Raw genomic sequence first — 16,034 nt, forward strand, 5'->3', positions numbered from 1 at the left:
ATCATATCAAAGGCACTTCTTTTAACTTGGCTTGTTACTTTGGTGTATGTAAATGTATACGTGCATACAAATGTATATATGTACCTATATTTTTCTTTTACACCAAAGACAAAATGTTTGTTTTCAATTAAGATTTTCACTCACTTCTACTCGGGATGGATAGATGCAGAAGTGTGGCTAAAAATTTTAATTAGGCGACGCATACTTACATATGTTTGTATGTACTTACTCTGGAAGGAAATTGAAAAGGGGTATTATTGAAGAGGTGTATTTTTGAGCTAAGGTGATTGTGGAAGTGTTACACTGTGCGCAAGAAATCAATGTACTCGCGACCACTTGGGTCAAATATAAAGAAAAAAACTTGGGTTTTCGCTTTTCTAGCTGATGTTAAGACTTTTTAAGAACTTTGAAATTTTAGTTATAATGTTAACTCAATAAATTATAAAAAAAAGTTTAAATGTGGAATAACAATATGGGTATGAAATTAAAAGACAATTCTGTACAATTAGAAAAGATTTACTTTTTTGGTGCATAAGGACGAATAGGTATTGAAAATGCCCTCTTAAAATTGTATCCTTAGACATCCTTGAAAATTTGTAATATTTATATAAATAACATGTTATAGTCTAATATATACGAGCATACAGAGCAAAATCCAGGTATTTCGTTTTTCTAACTTTATTAGCTTAAACAAATAAAAACTAGTAAAAGTGACTTTTCAATACCTATTCGTCTTTGTGACGCATAAATTTTATTTTTTATTTCTACAGAATTTTCTCTTTCGTTTGGTACCCATAATTTTATTGTTAATTTTTTTTTTTAATTAATGTTTATAATTGGTCATATCTTTGTAATTTCAAAGTCCTTAAAAAATCATGACGTCAAAGAGAATAACTTAAAGCGTGGTTTTACTACACTTGGTCCCTAGTTTCGTTAAGCAATTGATTTACTCGTGGTTGAAATTGTTTATTTTTTGTTGCACGGTGTTATCAGGCCTTACGCGAAAATTTGGCCAGCAACCCTGCAGGGAAAGCTACTAGTAATTGTGCACTAGAGTTCTACCGGTTAGCTTTTCAGTTTAACCAGTTCGCCTTCCATAATTTTTACCAGCTAGCGACTGGTATTTGTAGCATGCAGATGTCCGAAATGTCAATTCTCCGGCTATGCATCAGCACATATACCTCTAGGTATACTAGTAGTATCGTATTTATTTACGGTATAGTCTGCCGATACATGACTCATGAAAGGCGCAAGAATGTCATTTTGTTCGGGCCTATTTCGGAACCTATTCAAAATTATTTCAGTACCATTTCGGAAATATTTCCGGATTATTCGGGACAATCTCTGGAATGTTACGGGACTAGTTCAAGACCATTTCGGGTCTGGTTTGGATCTAGGATCGACGGTAGAGGAAGTAAAATACCTTGCTCTTTGTCTCGGTGTCCGTCATCTCGTCGCCCTCAAGACAAAGCTGGCAATTTGTCTCCATGCGATTCATATAAGCTGGTAAAATATTCAGCAAGCAACCGTTTAGAAGATTGCTGTTTGTTCTAGCTGAATGATATCCCAAGAACATGCCCTTTCTAAGACCTCCTCAGTACTAACTGCGTTCCGAGTTTACGAATTTGACGTTGAGTAGATAATTGTAATTGTAATTGTAAGTGTAAGAACCAACTAAGTACGCAAAAATGGCTGCTGCCACACGAGAACAAGAAGAGCCTCTTCTCGCCAATTCGACGGTCATTGCAATGGAAACTTAAGTCCAAGGTTCATAAATATTCGCACCTATTCTGCCTCTCAGCCTAGACCCGTCTGTGTACCAATATGCATACATTTGTATATATCTGGGACCAAAGTAGCGGCGTTCATTTGCTTATACTTCCCAGTTTGGGTTTTTACCTTGAATTGCCTGCCAAAGCAAATTTCTTTTAGCATAGTTAGAAAATTCGCATTTTTCTAAAACCGGAATTTTTCCAAAGTACATGTATCTATCTGTCGTATTTTTATAAATCGTACCGTCAGATGCAAGATCTATATTTTTAAATTATTATATTTAAAGAAAGGAGGTTTGGAAGATAGGGGTATACATATATAAACATGTTGGTGCACGAATACTTGATTACATATGGTATGTTTGTATGTATGAACATATGTGTTAAAAGATTTATATATACTCTTTTAGCTACCTTAGGGTTAATCGAAGTTCATGCACGTAGATATCATATTACACTCTATATACATCTGCATGTAATACATATGTATGTACATGTACATTACATTACATTAGTACATAAACCTAAAGAAGGATTGTGCATTGCTTATTGAATAAAACTGAGAATATGTAGGAAGAGACGACCTCCCTTCTTGCGTATTGTAATCTTTTTACCGTGATTACTGCTTTTTCGTTTTATTGTATGTACATATGTACGTTAGGGTGCATTTTAAGACTTCCGCCAAATTATTATGGAAAAATATTAAGATTTACTTGAGCTAGAAATTACCTACAAAAATCGTGTTTTGTAAACAAAAGTAGTTTTTTAAAATATTATTTATATGAAGCTTAAAAAGTCTTCAAAGTAAAAATTGTATCAAAAGAATCAAAATAATGAGATTTTTGGAGGTATTTGCAAATCAGCCCAGCTCACGGAATCCTATTTTTTTCCGAAATATTTTGTCGGAAAATTTTAAATATAATAAATTTTATAATTTCGGCGGAAAAGCCACAACTTATGATCTAACTTTTCTCGAAAAAAATGTCACCTTATGTGGCAACATTATAAGAATGCAAAGAGCACGCATATACCCGTGAAGGTGTTGAGAAAAGAATACGAAAACTAGACAGCGATGCACCCTACTGTCCGTATGTATGGCTTTATGGACATGTATGTCTGTGTGGACATATATATGTATGGTACACATATCTAAAAATGCATATCCTTACATAAATATGTACTGGCATTTAACTCAGTTAACTCGTTGTTATTGACAGTTGTCCTGACAATGGTGAACGGCTCGAATAACAGCGGGTGTCGGCATACATACAAACATATTTCCGACCGCAATGGTAAATCGATAAACGTTGAAGTTTCGAAATCCTTTCATATATGTATATTGTATTCAGTTATGCATGCCTATGTATATACATATGTATATGTATGCATTAACTTCGGCTCACAGCTTATCTTTGGAAATGCATTTGTTTACTTAAGCGGGTATGCACACGCACTCACATGTGCGAATGATTTCCGCTCATTATTGGTAGCCCAGTAAAAAATAGGATCATCCCAATTTAATAATAAACTTTAGATCGTTCCTTTTGCAAGCAATCTTTGAGCCTCATGCATTTTATACCTACTAATTTTTAACAATAATTTTTTTTAGAAAAATTAAAAAGAATGCCTTGATTGCTCACTTATTGCTCCAAATGGATGAACCAGTGATCTATCTTTTTGCTGTATTACCGATTTCTAGTTCCAGCTGGAAGTGGGTTAAATAGACCGGAAGTGCAATCAAGGACACCCTGTATACCAAGTATGATGGTATTTATCAGTATTTCTAATTTGACGAAATATTAAATACTTGCTATTTACTTGGTATAAAAACAAAGAATTTCGGTATTTTCGGGACTGTATTTCGGATTTTTAGCACTACTCTTCGAGTTTCGGGACTATTTCGGGATTTTCAAGACTACTTGAGGATTTTCGGAATTCTCGGGACTATATCTGGATTTCGGATTTTTCGGGAATGAATTCGGGGCTTTTTTGGGATTTTCGGGACTACTTCGGGATATTCGTCACGTCTTAAAAATTTTGGGAATTATTGACAATTTATGTAATTTTCTGAGTTGAGCTGAGATGAGTTGATGCAAGTTGAGCCTCAGTTAAGTTTAATTGAGTTGAGTTGAAGTGAAGAAAATCGAGACTGGGTTTAAATTTAAACGGACCGCATTACTTCCGCTCAATACTCCTCCTTAATCCTTTGCGAGCCACAAGACTATAAAAAACCAACAATAATTTTGTTTTATTTTTAATGTTATATTTTTTCAAACCCGTTTTTATACAAATACACACATACAAAGATTATATTTTATTCTAGATTTCGATTTTGCTTTACATTTATAAAATTGTTTAATATTTAAAATTAAAGAAAAACAAAAAAGACTTCTCAGAAAACAAGGAACTTATGTAAATTATTTAAAAAATAAATAAAGCTGAAAGGCGTTGACACAGTGAAAATTTGCCACACATTTTCTGTAAATATGTAGTAGATTTTTTGAAAGTCTGCATCCCAGAAGTATACATTTTTTTAAACACATTTAAAAAATAATAATATTAAATTATGTAATAAATAAATAGCATTTTTACAAAAACTATAATAAACTCTTTTTTAAAACAACTATTGGACACAATAATTTTTTAAATATGCAATACTTAACCAGCTTAAATAAGCATTTGTTCTTTAGTCCTAATCCATCCATAACTTTTCTTTTAACTTTAACTACTCTTTTCCAAAACAATAAATTAACAACCGCCTTATTCGATCTCGAAATATTTTTTTTTACTTTGACTTCTTGGTGGCTGCAATTTTTTCCTCTTCTGTTGGTTCTTCAATAGCAGCCAACGCTTCCTTCAAACCCTCAGGCACTTTGTACTTTTGATTGAAAACTAAAAACTGTAAAGAAATTTTAAATGTGTTTAGTGTTAAAAGTCTCGCTACAACTTACAACTTATAAACTTACTTTTCTTGGCCCAGATTTTTCAATGTCCTCGCAATTCATTTTGCCACTGGAATAGAACCTTTCGTGGAAAAAAAGAGAAGATAAATTTGTGATATGTTTTTTTTTGCATATTTCAACTCGTAATTCAAAAATGTGTAACAAGCAATGTTGCCAGATTTTTGTTCAAAAAACTGCGAATTCCTAAGAAAAAAGCTGTATTTTCAACAAAAAAAAAACTGTAACCTTCAAAACCAAAGTGATTTTTTGGAAAATTAGGGTGTTTAACCGTATTACTGAAATTTAGCTGAACTCCAGTTTTTCTAAAAAGAGATAACACTGTATCGCCCCTTTCTATCTTAAAAATCCAAAATAGTGAAAACATATCGCATAAATTGCGAAGGAATAAATTTACTCACTCTTCGCTCTGCCGTCATGTTTTTTTTTCAAAGGACTTTGAAATATTAATGATATGATTGATTTAAAAAATTATTTAAAAAAAATCAGTGCAATGTAGAATAACAATATGGATACCAAATAAGAGAAAAAATCTCTAGAGTTTAAAAACAATAAAGTTTTTTTCGTTTACAAGGACGAATAGGTTGAACATGTGCTTCTAATAAATTTTATATTTTTAAGATAATAAAGTGTGCAGGACGAAATTCGATGATGGGCTCGTGTGGGTATTAGTCCTCAAGCAATAATTTTTTCAAAAATAAATATTGCAAATTTTCTAGGATATTTAAGGACAAAATTTGTAAAGGACATCTTCCATACCCATTAGTCCTTATGCACCATAAAATTTATTTATTTTTTTTTTTAAATAATCAAATTTTTAAAATTTCAGTCCTTTAAAAAAAATACTGATGCCAGAGAGACTTATCGTTTCGCGAATATATTCATTTTTGTGTGTAAAATTTACTGTCGCAAGGTGTAGTATAAAGATGTAGTAAATCAAAATTGTCGTTTCCCATAAAATTAAAATTTTGAAATAATTCTTTATATTATTAAACGTGCGATATATTTAATTTGTTCGTTCAAACTTTTAATTGTGGAAAAAGATTAATGGTCTTATTCATAAAAAATATAGTAGGTTTAAAGAGCTTTATAAAATGACATTTTCATACTTTTCTCAGTTTATAAACCTTTTTTAAAGCTACTTTATCTTTTATGAATAAGGCCATAAATTTCTAATACGAAGTAATTTTGAAAACTGTAATCTTTTTCTAAAAACAGTATTTTGCAGTTAAAACTTTGGTTATGGCAACACTGGTTACAAGCTAGGAATAAATAATAGGGGTCTTCATACCGAGCTTGGTACTCGGTGTTCGGTAATTTATTCGCATTGTTTGTGTAAAATTTTTTTTTAATATCGGTTTACCGACTACCGAATTATCGTGGTGGAAAGCTTGAAAAATGTTCGGTAGTTGCACTCAACTGCTCAACTGCCAATTTAAAATCCGCCCGCTACCGAAAGGCACAACTCATATCGCTAGCTTAGAAAGAAAAGTTGCTAATTCCATTTTAAAAATTTTACAGGAGAGGAAAAAATCTTCCTATAGCCATTTTCTTTAACTATTTCGCAAGACTTTGAATCAAACATTTTGCGCGTTTAAAGCAAAGCAAAACTCCATAAGAATCAGAAGGATTCGATATTTATTAAAAGATGTCGTATTATTTTGGCCTTATCGGATTTGTGGTGCTTCTTTTGGACTTAGCAAATTTTCCTTTTAGTGCTTATGAAGAGGAAAAAATAAAACAAGTACCTTTATAATTTTCGAAACGATGAGTATTCAATTTATCTAGCCTCCTATATCAAAATATGAGTTTTCATAAAAAGTGGACTTAGCAACTTTTCACTCTAAGCTAGCGATATTTATGTATGAGTAAGCAAAATTCATTCAACTTTCTTTTACAATTTATTTTTTTTTATAGGAGAAAAGCTACGAATCAGCTGTTGATAAACATTATTCATCAGACTAACAAAAGTAAGCCGAAAGGAACGTTTACATATGATAAAATTACCGAGTAACAACTAACAGTTTACCAAAACTAACAAAATGGGTGTGAAGACCCCTAATATAAGCTCTAGTTTTGGAAATCTATATCAAGCTTTTGCAGCCTTCAGCGCTTTTCAAACCTTCAGTTTGTATTTATCTGTGTAAAATGCTAAACATCTGAAAAGCCTGGTATGGAGTTCTGCTCTTTCAGCTAAAAAGAGCGCTGAAAACCCGAAAAGCTCTGTTCGCCTGGAAAGTTTGGGATTTTTATGAATATGGTTTTATACCACTTACCGCACATCGTCACGTGAAAGACCATTTCGAACGATAGCATAGAATAGCCCCAAAACTGCGCCACCAACAATAACAAACAGTGGAGTCAACTGAAAAGAGAAAAAAATAGAATACATATTACAAAGCTGATTGAACTTTATTTGAGAAGTAAAATTAGTGCTAGTAAATACCAAAATCTTTATTTAAAATGCTAAGCCAAAAAAAAAAACTATTTTACCAAAATTATAAGCAAATTTACATACGTTAATAATCTAAATACGTTACCAATTACTTCTATTTTACTTAAAGTTCTGTTACGATATTAATATTTAAATAAGTTACCTTTCATAATAGTTTCGTATAATACAATAAGATTTTTCAAAGCGTGATTTTTTTTTTTGTTTTGTAAGAACTCAGTGTTATAAATAGATTTCTCTATTTCGGCAGTTCCACTGTTACCTGGATACATTTCTTGAAACATAAACCTTTCTTGAATTTCGAAATTAGTTTGGGTAAAAGTTTTTAAAAGTTGTGGTACTCTCCTTAAAATTTGTTTGAATTTTTTTAAATCTAATTACTTCAAATACAATTAACATAATATCGTAAATATGTTTCATTACTAAAAAAGAAATAAAATATAATATTGTACATTTTAAAAATTAAAGTTCTCATTATATGCGGTTTTGATCAATTATTTAAATTGTGATTGCTTAAAAGTCGCCATCTTTCACCGCAGCAACCAAACCCGGTGGCCAACGATACTTTTGATTGTACGTACGAAACTGTAAATGTTAGAATTTATTATATTGATGCAAGGAATAAAAAGAAACATTTATTTTGAATAATGATGCACCTTCATTATCGGTGGCAACTGATTTTTCCTTATGGGTGTATAATCTTCATACGGCATTTTGCCAAAGTAGCTAAATATCAAATAATTTTATTTTCGATGTTGATTTTTATTTTTTATTTTCACGGGCTTACCATACGTCGTGGCGCGTGAGTGCGAGGCGAAGTGTCCACAGGAATCCGCAAGTAACGCCAGCCAATACAAAAGTTACAATTGGTATGGTCTAGAATGGAGTTTTTCAGAATTAGTGGAACAGCAATATGTTTGTTTCCACATGGCATTTTTTAAATGGCATATATTTTTTAGCATTTCAATGTCTGGTGGAAATGCGGTATAAGTTTAAAAGGAAATAAAATAAATCATGATTTAATTGAAAAGGAATATAATGGTAGCAGATTTGATTTTTCAGTGTCAAATAATACAAACAATTTAAATACAAACAAGCTTTTCAATACGTTTTGAAATATTTTGTTCTATGTTTGACAATTCAGTCGCAATCCAAACGAGCGACACTGTCGAAATCATCTCTTCTTTGTTGAATATGCCTTGGGTTATCTAGGTGAAGTTCAATTTTAAGTTTTTCATTGAAATAAATAGTTTTTTGGTCTAATTTATATTCCGGCTTTCGATTCCGAAAAAAATCTCGATTTTAATTTGGCTAGCTGTTATCGATATCTCTGCAAAATCAACTGAAAATTTACTCATGTTATCAGAAAACTGCAACCAAATTTTACGATTTCAACTCGAAATCGACTTTTGAAAGTTTGTGTAAAACGGCAAAGGCCTGGTATTAATAAATAAGATTTTTCAAAGCGTGATTTTTCTTTAACAGCAAAACAAAAAGAAATTGGGAAAAATTAGTTTGGATTTGCTTCATAATTTTTGGGAATATTTGTTCACATGGAATTCGCAATAAGGTCGAATTATAACTGAATTTTATAAGACACATTTAAATACATATATTCGTGTAGTTTAGGACGAAATGTGTACATACATTTTTCAAATAACGTTTGGACTAAGGAAAGGAGAATTTATACATATGTATATGTATGAATACGCCTTCGACTTAAGTTAAGAGCGAAATACACCACACAAGCGGTTTGACAAACCAAGCGAAATTTCCCTTTGCTTCAAGCCATTTGTGCTGTGTATGGGGGTGCTTGAAAGTTTGACAAGCCGCTTGACGGAAATTTGAGCAAAAAATCAAAATTTTTTGATTTTCTGGCCGCCATGTTGATGTTTGATCAAACCGCTTGCGTTGTGTATAGCAAAATCGCCTCATTCGCAACGAAATTTTCACCGAGTAAGGACGTAAGAGAGGAAAATGAAAGAAAACCATAATATTTAGCATTGCGAACTGGAAGAAAACTAAAATTCTTTGCTTGAACGAGTCATGTTTGCATGGTGTATGGCGAAATGGGAAAAGTAGATTTGAAGAATGTTTGACAAGCCGCTTGTGTGGTGTATTTCGCTCTTTAGAGTACAACTACACAACAAGTTTTTCAGGTTTCCGTGCTTTTGAGGCTTTCAGACATCGAACATTAAGGACCGTAACTGAATACAGCACCGTCAAACTGAAAAGTATGGTAAGGAACTCTGCCTTTAGCTAAATATTCTTCCCTCTATGTTCATGCAACCCTGCGCATGTTATGTCTTGCAGTGTTGTGTTTAGTAGGACGTATTTTGGTAAAACATAATCCATTATCGGTACAAAAACCGGTTTTGTTTGAGAGAGAATATATATATTTTTTTTGAAAACCTTTTATAAATAAATGTTAAGTTGGTACTCATTTCATTATGAAAATCAGCTATATTTTACTTATAGGATAATTTTTTTCTTTACTGTCTTCTGCAAATAATGAGTAAACAGACCTGTTTACATTCTATTTTTGGCAGAAGCATTGCGAAAGGCATAAAATGCGACTTACGTCTCCAATCATAATTTCATTGAGATTTCAAAGTACTTAAGTATTCGGTACAACATTGAAATATGCGTCTGCATATTTTGCATTATGAAATAGCCTTTTCCAGCACTAGCTCATGCAACTGTGCGATCCTTCAAACCAATTCAGCAGTATGCGCTTGCGCTGAATGCGCTCAAAAAACTACCTGTGTAAACGAACATGTTGCAACAACACGTATGCCAGGATTGCTCACTTTTCCCTTAAAATTTATATGAGTATAAAAGCAAGGTGGTGCAAACGAACCGAATTTAAAGCCGAAGGAAGTGTGATCAAGCAAGAGTCGTTTTTCTGCGCTGTGAATTTGTTAATATATCGAGACATTAAAGTATTGTGCACTTGAATAAATATTGAAGTATTTTGCATGTTGGAATCGCATACATACAACTTTTATGTTCATAAAAAAATAGATAAGCAGTTATAGTGAAAGGAATAGAAACATAGCGGGTTTAGTGATTCAGCAGGTGCTACTAAAATTTCTTTTGTGCAAAAGCAGTAACAATAAATACCACGAATATTTGGTGCTTTGTGTATTAACTAAGAAAAGCAGAATTTATTTCAAGAAAACAACTTAGCCACGGCTTTCATAGTTACCCAGGGCAACCGTGTTGAAAGCGTTGCTGTTTATTTTTTCGACGTGTGGAAAAAAGTGAAAATTTCACAGAACTGTCAAGTTATTTACTCGAATAGACTAGTATGTTTTTAGTAAAACGCGGCAATTAAAATTAGTTGTTTCTTGCATTCGTTCGCGCGTTTAAGCTCGGTTTATTTGTCTCAGCATATCTGCGTTCTAACCTCACTTTCGTGCGCTTAAAGTCCAAGCAACTGGACACTCGCCGTTTTCACATACTCTGTCTCTGTTATCCTTCAAAATTCAGCTTAGACGTGATTTACACGCCATTAAAGAGGGCGTCACCATGTTACAACACCATCCCCATGCAATACCTCTTGCTGCAGCACGCATTAAGGATGAACCCACAACCAATCCTCCATTTTTCTATCCACACAGCAATCCCATTGATAACGCCGCTGCAGCTGCCGCCGCAGCCGCGGCTGGACTCATCGATCAACAACATCGGGACCTACATAATGCGCTGGTCAATGCAGCTGCTGTAAATGGTACACTGACCAACACAACGGCCGCTGTCTTGAAAAGTCAATCGGTACAACAACAACAACAGAACACCGCTGCCCAACAGACTGCTCAAGCTCAAGCAGCAGTAGCAGCAGCCCAGGCGCAACAACATTCACAACAAAATACAAATAATGCTTCCGCTCAACAACAACAGCAACAACAACAGTCGCAACAGAACGCTATGGTGTTGTTAAATGGTAATGCTGGTGCAGTTGCTGGCGGAAATAATGGCACCACCAATGGTGCTATCATAAAGACTAGTTCATCGGGTCGCTCGACGCCAGTAAACGGCAGCTCTACAACAGATCCAGCACCGGGCAAGCTCTTCGTTGGCGGTCTTAGCTGGCAAACATCATCGGAGAAGCTAAAAGAGTACTTTAACGTATTCGGCACCGTAACCGATGTACTCATAATGAAGGATCCCGTGACACAGGTAAGCACGTAGTGGTCTCCCTTCTAGCGTTGTTGCGGAGGAGAACCTTTTCATTACCTTACTAATTCTACATGCAACTATCTATAAAATCTACATACTTACTTTTTTTATTTGTTATATCTACTATTATTATTCAGTGGCTGCCTACGCTGGCTTTGGGTGTTGCCTAATTTTCCTCCATATCTTCAAAACCATATTTTCACATGATTTACCAATGCATAATATCCATCCACAAAGTACCTACTATTAGTTTTATAATTTAATACTTTATTTGCATATATGTATGTACTTGATTGCATATTGGGCAAACGAGCATAGGTGCATAGTACATACCTACAAATATGTTCATGTGCATACATATATATATATACCACTGTAAGTGCATATGTGTACATACATATGTCCTTACATGGTTGGCTGGCAATGTACACTTCTTACAAGCTGCTAGCCGACCAAATTGGCAAGCAGCTGCACCTTTTTAATTTTATTGTACCTCAGCAGTATGAGCGCGTCAACAGCATGTCAGGAGCGGTAAGCAATAACAAACAGGAGAGCAGAACAACGTTTTTGAAGCAAAGGACCTTGTGTAGGTACAAATGGATGTGTTTTCATTGAATTGACATAGGTACGCTAGGCAGCTGCACAAAAGCCAAATGTTACCTGAGTTGGGGCACACCAACAAGCGTTACTCAACTTTCTTCGTTAAATTACAAATCCCAGGGGGATGTGACAAGAAATATGGCCTACAATGTCCAGTTTAAAAATTTTATAAATTAACAACTATGATTTTTCTGATCACATTATGGACCAACTCTATTGAATATCACTATAAAACCTAAAGTTTACCTTAATAAATTTAATGTCAAAATCCAAAGTGCGCGCATTCTATATAAACGTTTTCACAGCGAGTTCAATGCATCAATGTAGGGCATTCCCCTTGCCCAACTGTTATGCTTTCCTGCTCGTCGTTAATGTTTAGCGCGCGCCCTATGCTACAGCTAGCGCGTCCAACTGAGTCAAACATCTGCCATTGGATTGAATATAGTCGACTTGTATGCGACACAAAAAAGGTAGAGGCAAAGCGCAGGCGCAATGTTACAGCTGTTCGATTAAGAATTTGTATGCTTCAATGCTACATACATCCATATTAAAATTATATAAAAATGTGTGGTATAATGTGGCATGCCGCGGCGGCGCACAGTTGGCAATCTGTGCGGCAATGGCACAAGGCAAAGTCCAATCAAATGAAAACAGGAATATAAAACAATGAAACGGCATTTGTTATTGCTTTTAAATTTTTTGGGTTCAGCTCTGCTCCTGTTACTGTTGATTGCGTTAACGTGACTGCCTTTTATATGCTTCCTTTTTGGTTTATATACATACATACATATATTATTATATATTTTGCCGCTATTTTTAAGAAGTATGACGAAATTTTTTCTTCCTTTTTCGTCTCTTTCAAAAACGAGTTTTGCATGACAGCTTTGTTTTTGTTCTCGAAAATTATTTTTTCCATTTGTCATTTCCCCAGGTCCTGTAGGGGTTTTGTGCTTCAAATTCACATTCAAGCATAAGCACATCCTGTCCCACCTCTAACGGTGCACCGTTTTTTGTTTAACGTTTTGCAGGACACATCCTTCAATTACATATTATGGGTATCCTCGAAGTCTTGCATAGCCCTCGCACGATGCACGGATTGCAAAACCGGTTTTTTCATTGGACAGCTTTGCAAACCGTGCGATTCGTGCACTGTACAGCGCTTTGCAAGCCTTCGAGAATACCCCTATTGTCTTAAGTGTGCATACTAAGCATTTTATGCAAATTAAGCGAACGTGTAAACACCTGGTTGAAAGGGTATTTCAATCTAAAATTAACTTTGAAAACTAGTTTTTAAGTACATGTAGTCCAGTGTATCTTTTTGAGTGACTTGAATATGAAAAAGTGATCCTAACAGCTTTAAAGACAGAAAATGAGTTTGAAGCTTGAAATTTAACTCGTCAAAAGTTGTTTACCTTTTTGTATAATACCATATGTACAAAGGCAATTATAACCTGAAAGGTATTTATCATAATCGCATACCTCGCTCAGATTTCAGTAGACTTAAGCTTAACTATCTTCCAACAGAAACTAGTAACAGTAAGATGTAAGTAGAGAAAGTACTTTTCCACTAAGCTAAAATCTAAAAGTAAGCAGCGTTAAATTATTAACATATACGCCGCGAAAATTAATTAATTGATGCTAATAAAAAAAAACAATATCCATACGGCTTTGCATTAAATTTAGCGAAATCAACATCGGAAAGAACCGGAGGCCGTCTAACACCAAATAAGCAATACTGATCAGGAACAGAAAAAATGCAAACAGGACGAAATTAATGCGCAGAAAACGTACACTTCAATGAAGCATGCACAATTACCCTACGTATATGCATTTGCGTGTGTATGTGTAATTGTATGTCAGAATTGTGGCATACGTGAGTTACTACGTCGATGCCTGTGAGCCTTCCATGTCGACCCTGCCCATACACTACATGCATACTACATTGTTTACCGCTTTCAATTGAAAACATTAACAGCAAAACGTTATGTGGCAGCTGCGCTACAGGATTACCAGCTAACCGATAGTCTTCATACTACGTATATGAAAACGAGTGGCCACTGCCACCAGGAATATCAGGAATAACAAGCAAAACGAAGTTACAGCCCTAAAATATATGGCGAATGAAGTATAAAGGGAAAAAGTAGTCGACACTTTTGAAGTAATAAAAACGGAATTGAGTTCGTTCGCCGCTACAGAATCCTGTCGAGCCGCATTTTGCATTTCGCACAGCTCAACAGCCGCAATACAAACTAATTTCGCTGTTCGTCTACAATAATCATAGGTATTTTACTACAACATTTTTTTCTTCACAACCAAGTACCGCATATGGAAACTAAATTTGTAAACTGTAATCGTAATTGTTAATAAGCTCATAAATATATTAAAATTATCTATAGAATAGTAGGTTTAAGTACATACCTACATATGTAAGTAACCGTTTCCTTGCTATAGTTTAATGCGTATGTAATTATAAACAATTAATAATTAAATATACTACTATCAATTAGGAACTGTTGTCGAATTTTTCCCCAAAGTTGCAAATTTATCTTAAGATTGTAATGAATTTTTGTGCCTTTTAACTATCTCATGTGTACCGTAATACTACATTTAAATTCGTAGGTACTCTTCTCAAATCAATTATAGCGTGTTTATAGTCCACTCTGTATTAGTTATATATTTTCTTGTACTAAATAATGTATAAAATACTGATGTAAAAAATTATTTGTTAACAAAATCCTTGCATTAACTATACTCGTGTATGTATAAATATCTTATATGTATCTTAAAAGTTTGTATAAACATACATACATATAGCAAACCATCTTTAAAAGAGGCACAATTGAAAAATAAGATCCGGAAATACAACTGCGTGTGGATCGTACAAGATTCAACGCATTTAACACGAAAACAGGTATAACAATAATGAAGGAAAGAAAATTGGCATTACTTAATTGAAAATAAATCCAACGATTTATTTTATGCAAAAAATCTACCAAATTTTTGTTTGAGTTTTGCCTCTTTTGAAGAAGGTCTGCGATATGTTTGCTTAGCGCGTTTTAGATGCTCAAAAACAAAAACAAAGAGGAATATCAACCACCAACGTCGAACCGTAAAATTATTACTTACATACTATATACTACGTACTGTTTTCAGAAGTGTAGGGTTAACTCAGGTTCGGTAGTTAACTGTCAGCAAAAAAAAAAAAAAGAAAAAGAAAGTGGCGAATGTGAATTAACTCTCCACCGTAAAAACGACCCTTAGAGTATTATGTATGAGTAGAACATACATTGTAAAGAAAATTTAGTGAAGTACATAGAAAAAAATATATACATACATACATATGTACCTGTGGACATTTGACTAAATTACTCATCTCGAGTCTGGTCATACTTTCAGTAAATTGCCACATCATTGGTTTCGTATTAAATTTTCATATTATTTGATAATGACTGCTGTTAGTTTTCTATTTTTATTTAAACTTTCTTTATCATCTAAAATCAAAATCTCTTAAATAACCAGCTGTTTTCTTAAGAGTCCACAGATAATATGTACATATCGTTTACTTAATATAGAAAGGCCCTTTCTTACATTTTTCTTTCTTTACGGAGTGTTAAAAAAACTCCATAGAAAATCAAGTGCTGCCAATTCCTTTTAAAGCCTGCTATTCTTTAAGAATGTAATTAGTTTTATGCTCTAGTAGTTATTTTTAAAATCTAGTAGGGTTTTGTAAGCAATCGGCAGACTTTTGTATGATACTGGATTTGTAAAGAAAATGAGTTAGGTCCTTCCTGTGTTAAAGTATATCCTACTTTGTAGAGGGTTGAGATCAAAGTAGTTGGGTAATTTTGGTCAATATTTCGAAACCCACCCTAAAAAATTAAAACTAGTTGCCACACATCTTAGAAGCGCCATAAAGGAATACAATATTTTCATTGAAGAACATATCGTCACCTAAGGGTGAAAGGGTGCCAAGTAAATTTTTTTGAAACTGTTCATAAGGGACGAAATATCAATGCAGTTTCGTATTACCTGCCATTCTGCAACAAAAACTAAATTTTTAGAAAAAAA

At 33.8% G+C, this 16,034-nt stretch overlaps 2 protein-coding genes and 1 long non-coding RNA gene across 3 annotated transcripts; 1 reads left to right on the forward strand and 2 right to left on the reverse strand.

Annotated features, from left to right (window-relative positions):
* Nucleotides 1-4,161: 4,161 nt before the first annotated feature.
* On the reverse strand, nt 4,162-7,097 carry LOC118753063 (the record flags this gene model as incomplete). The annotated part of the gene is given in 3 exon segments (XM_036487921.1): nt 4,162-4,671; nt 4,739-4,796; nt 7,009-7,097. Coding segments are annotated over 3 exon segments (261 nt in total), but the record flags the coding sequence as incomplete, so codon positions are not given.
* A 547-nt stretch (nt 7,098-7,644) lies between these two features.
* On the reverse strand, nt 7,645-8,062 carry LOC118753065. The gene is made up of 3 exons (XR_004994773.1): nt 7,972-8,062; nt 7,841-7,910; nt 7,645-7,769 (listed from the first exon to the last, which is right to left on the reverse strand). It is a non-coding gene; the product is annotated as an uncharacterized LOC118753065 (long non-coding RNA).
* Nucleotides 8,063-10,442: 2,380 nt separating this feature from the next.
* Nucleotides 10,443-15,047, forward strand: LOC118753064 (protein elav-like). The gene is made up of 2 exons (XM_036487922.1): nt 10,443-11,366; nt 13,650-15,047. Exons 1-2 carry the CDS (start codon nt 10,716-10,718, stop codon nt 13,683-13,685), a joined length of 687 nt encoding a protein of 228 aa, XP_036343815.1. The 5' UTR covers nt 10,443-10,715; the 3' UTR covers nt 13,686-15,047.
* Nucleotides 15,048-16,034: the final 987 nt, after the last annotated feature.

Source organism: Rhagoletis pomonella, unplaced genomic scaffold (assembly GCF_013731165.1).
Source record: "Rhagoletis pomonella isolate Grant_MI unplaced genomic scaffold, Rhpom_1.0 Rhpom_scaffold_02081, whole genome shotgun sequence".
In the NCBI taxonomy this organism is placed as follows: domain Eukaryota; kingdom Metazoa; phylum Arthropoda; class Insecta; order Diptera; family Tephritidae; genus Rhagoletis; species Rhagoletis pomonella.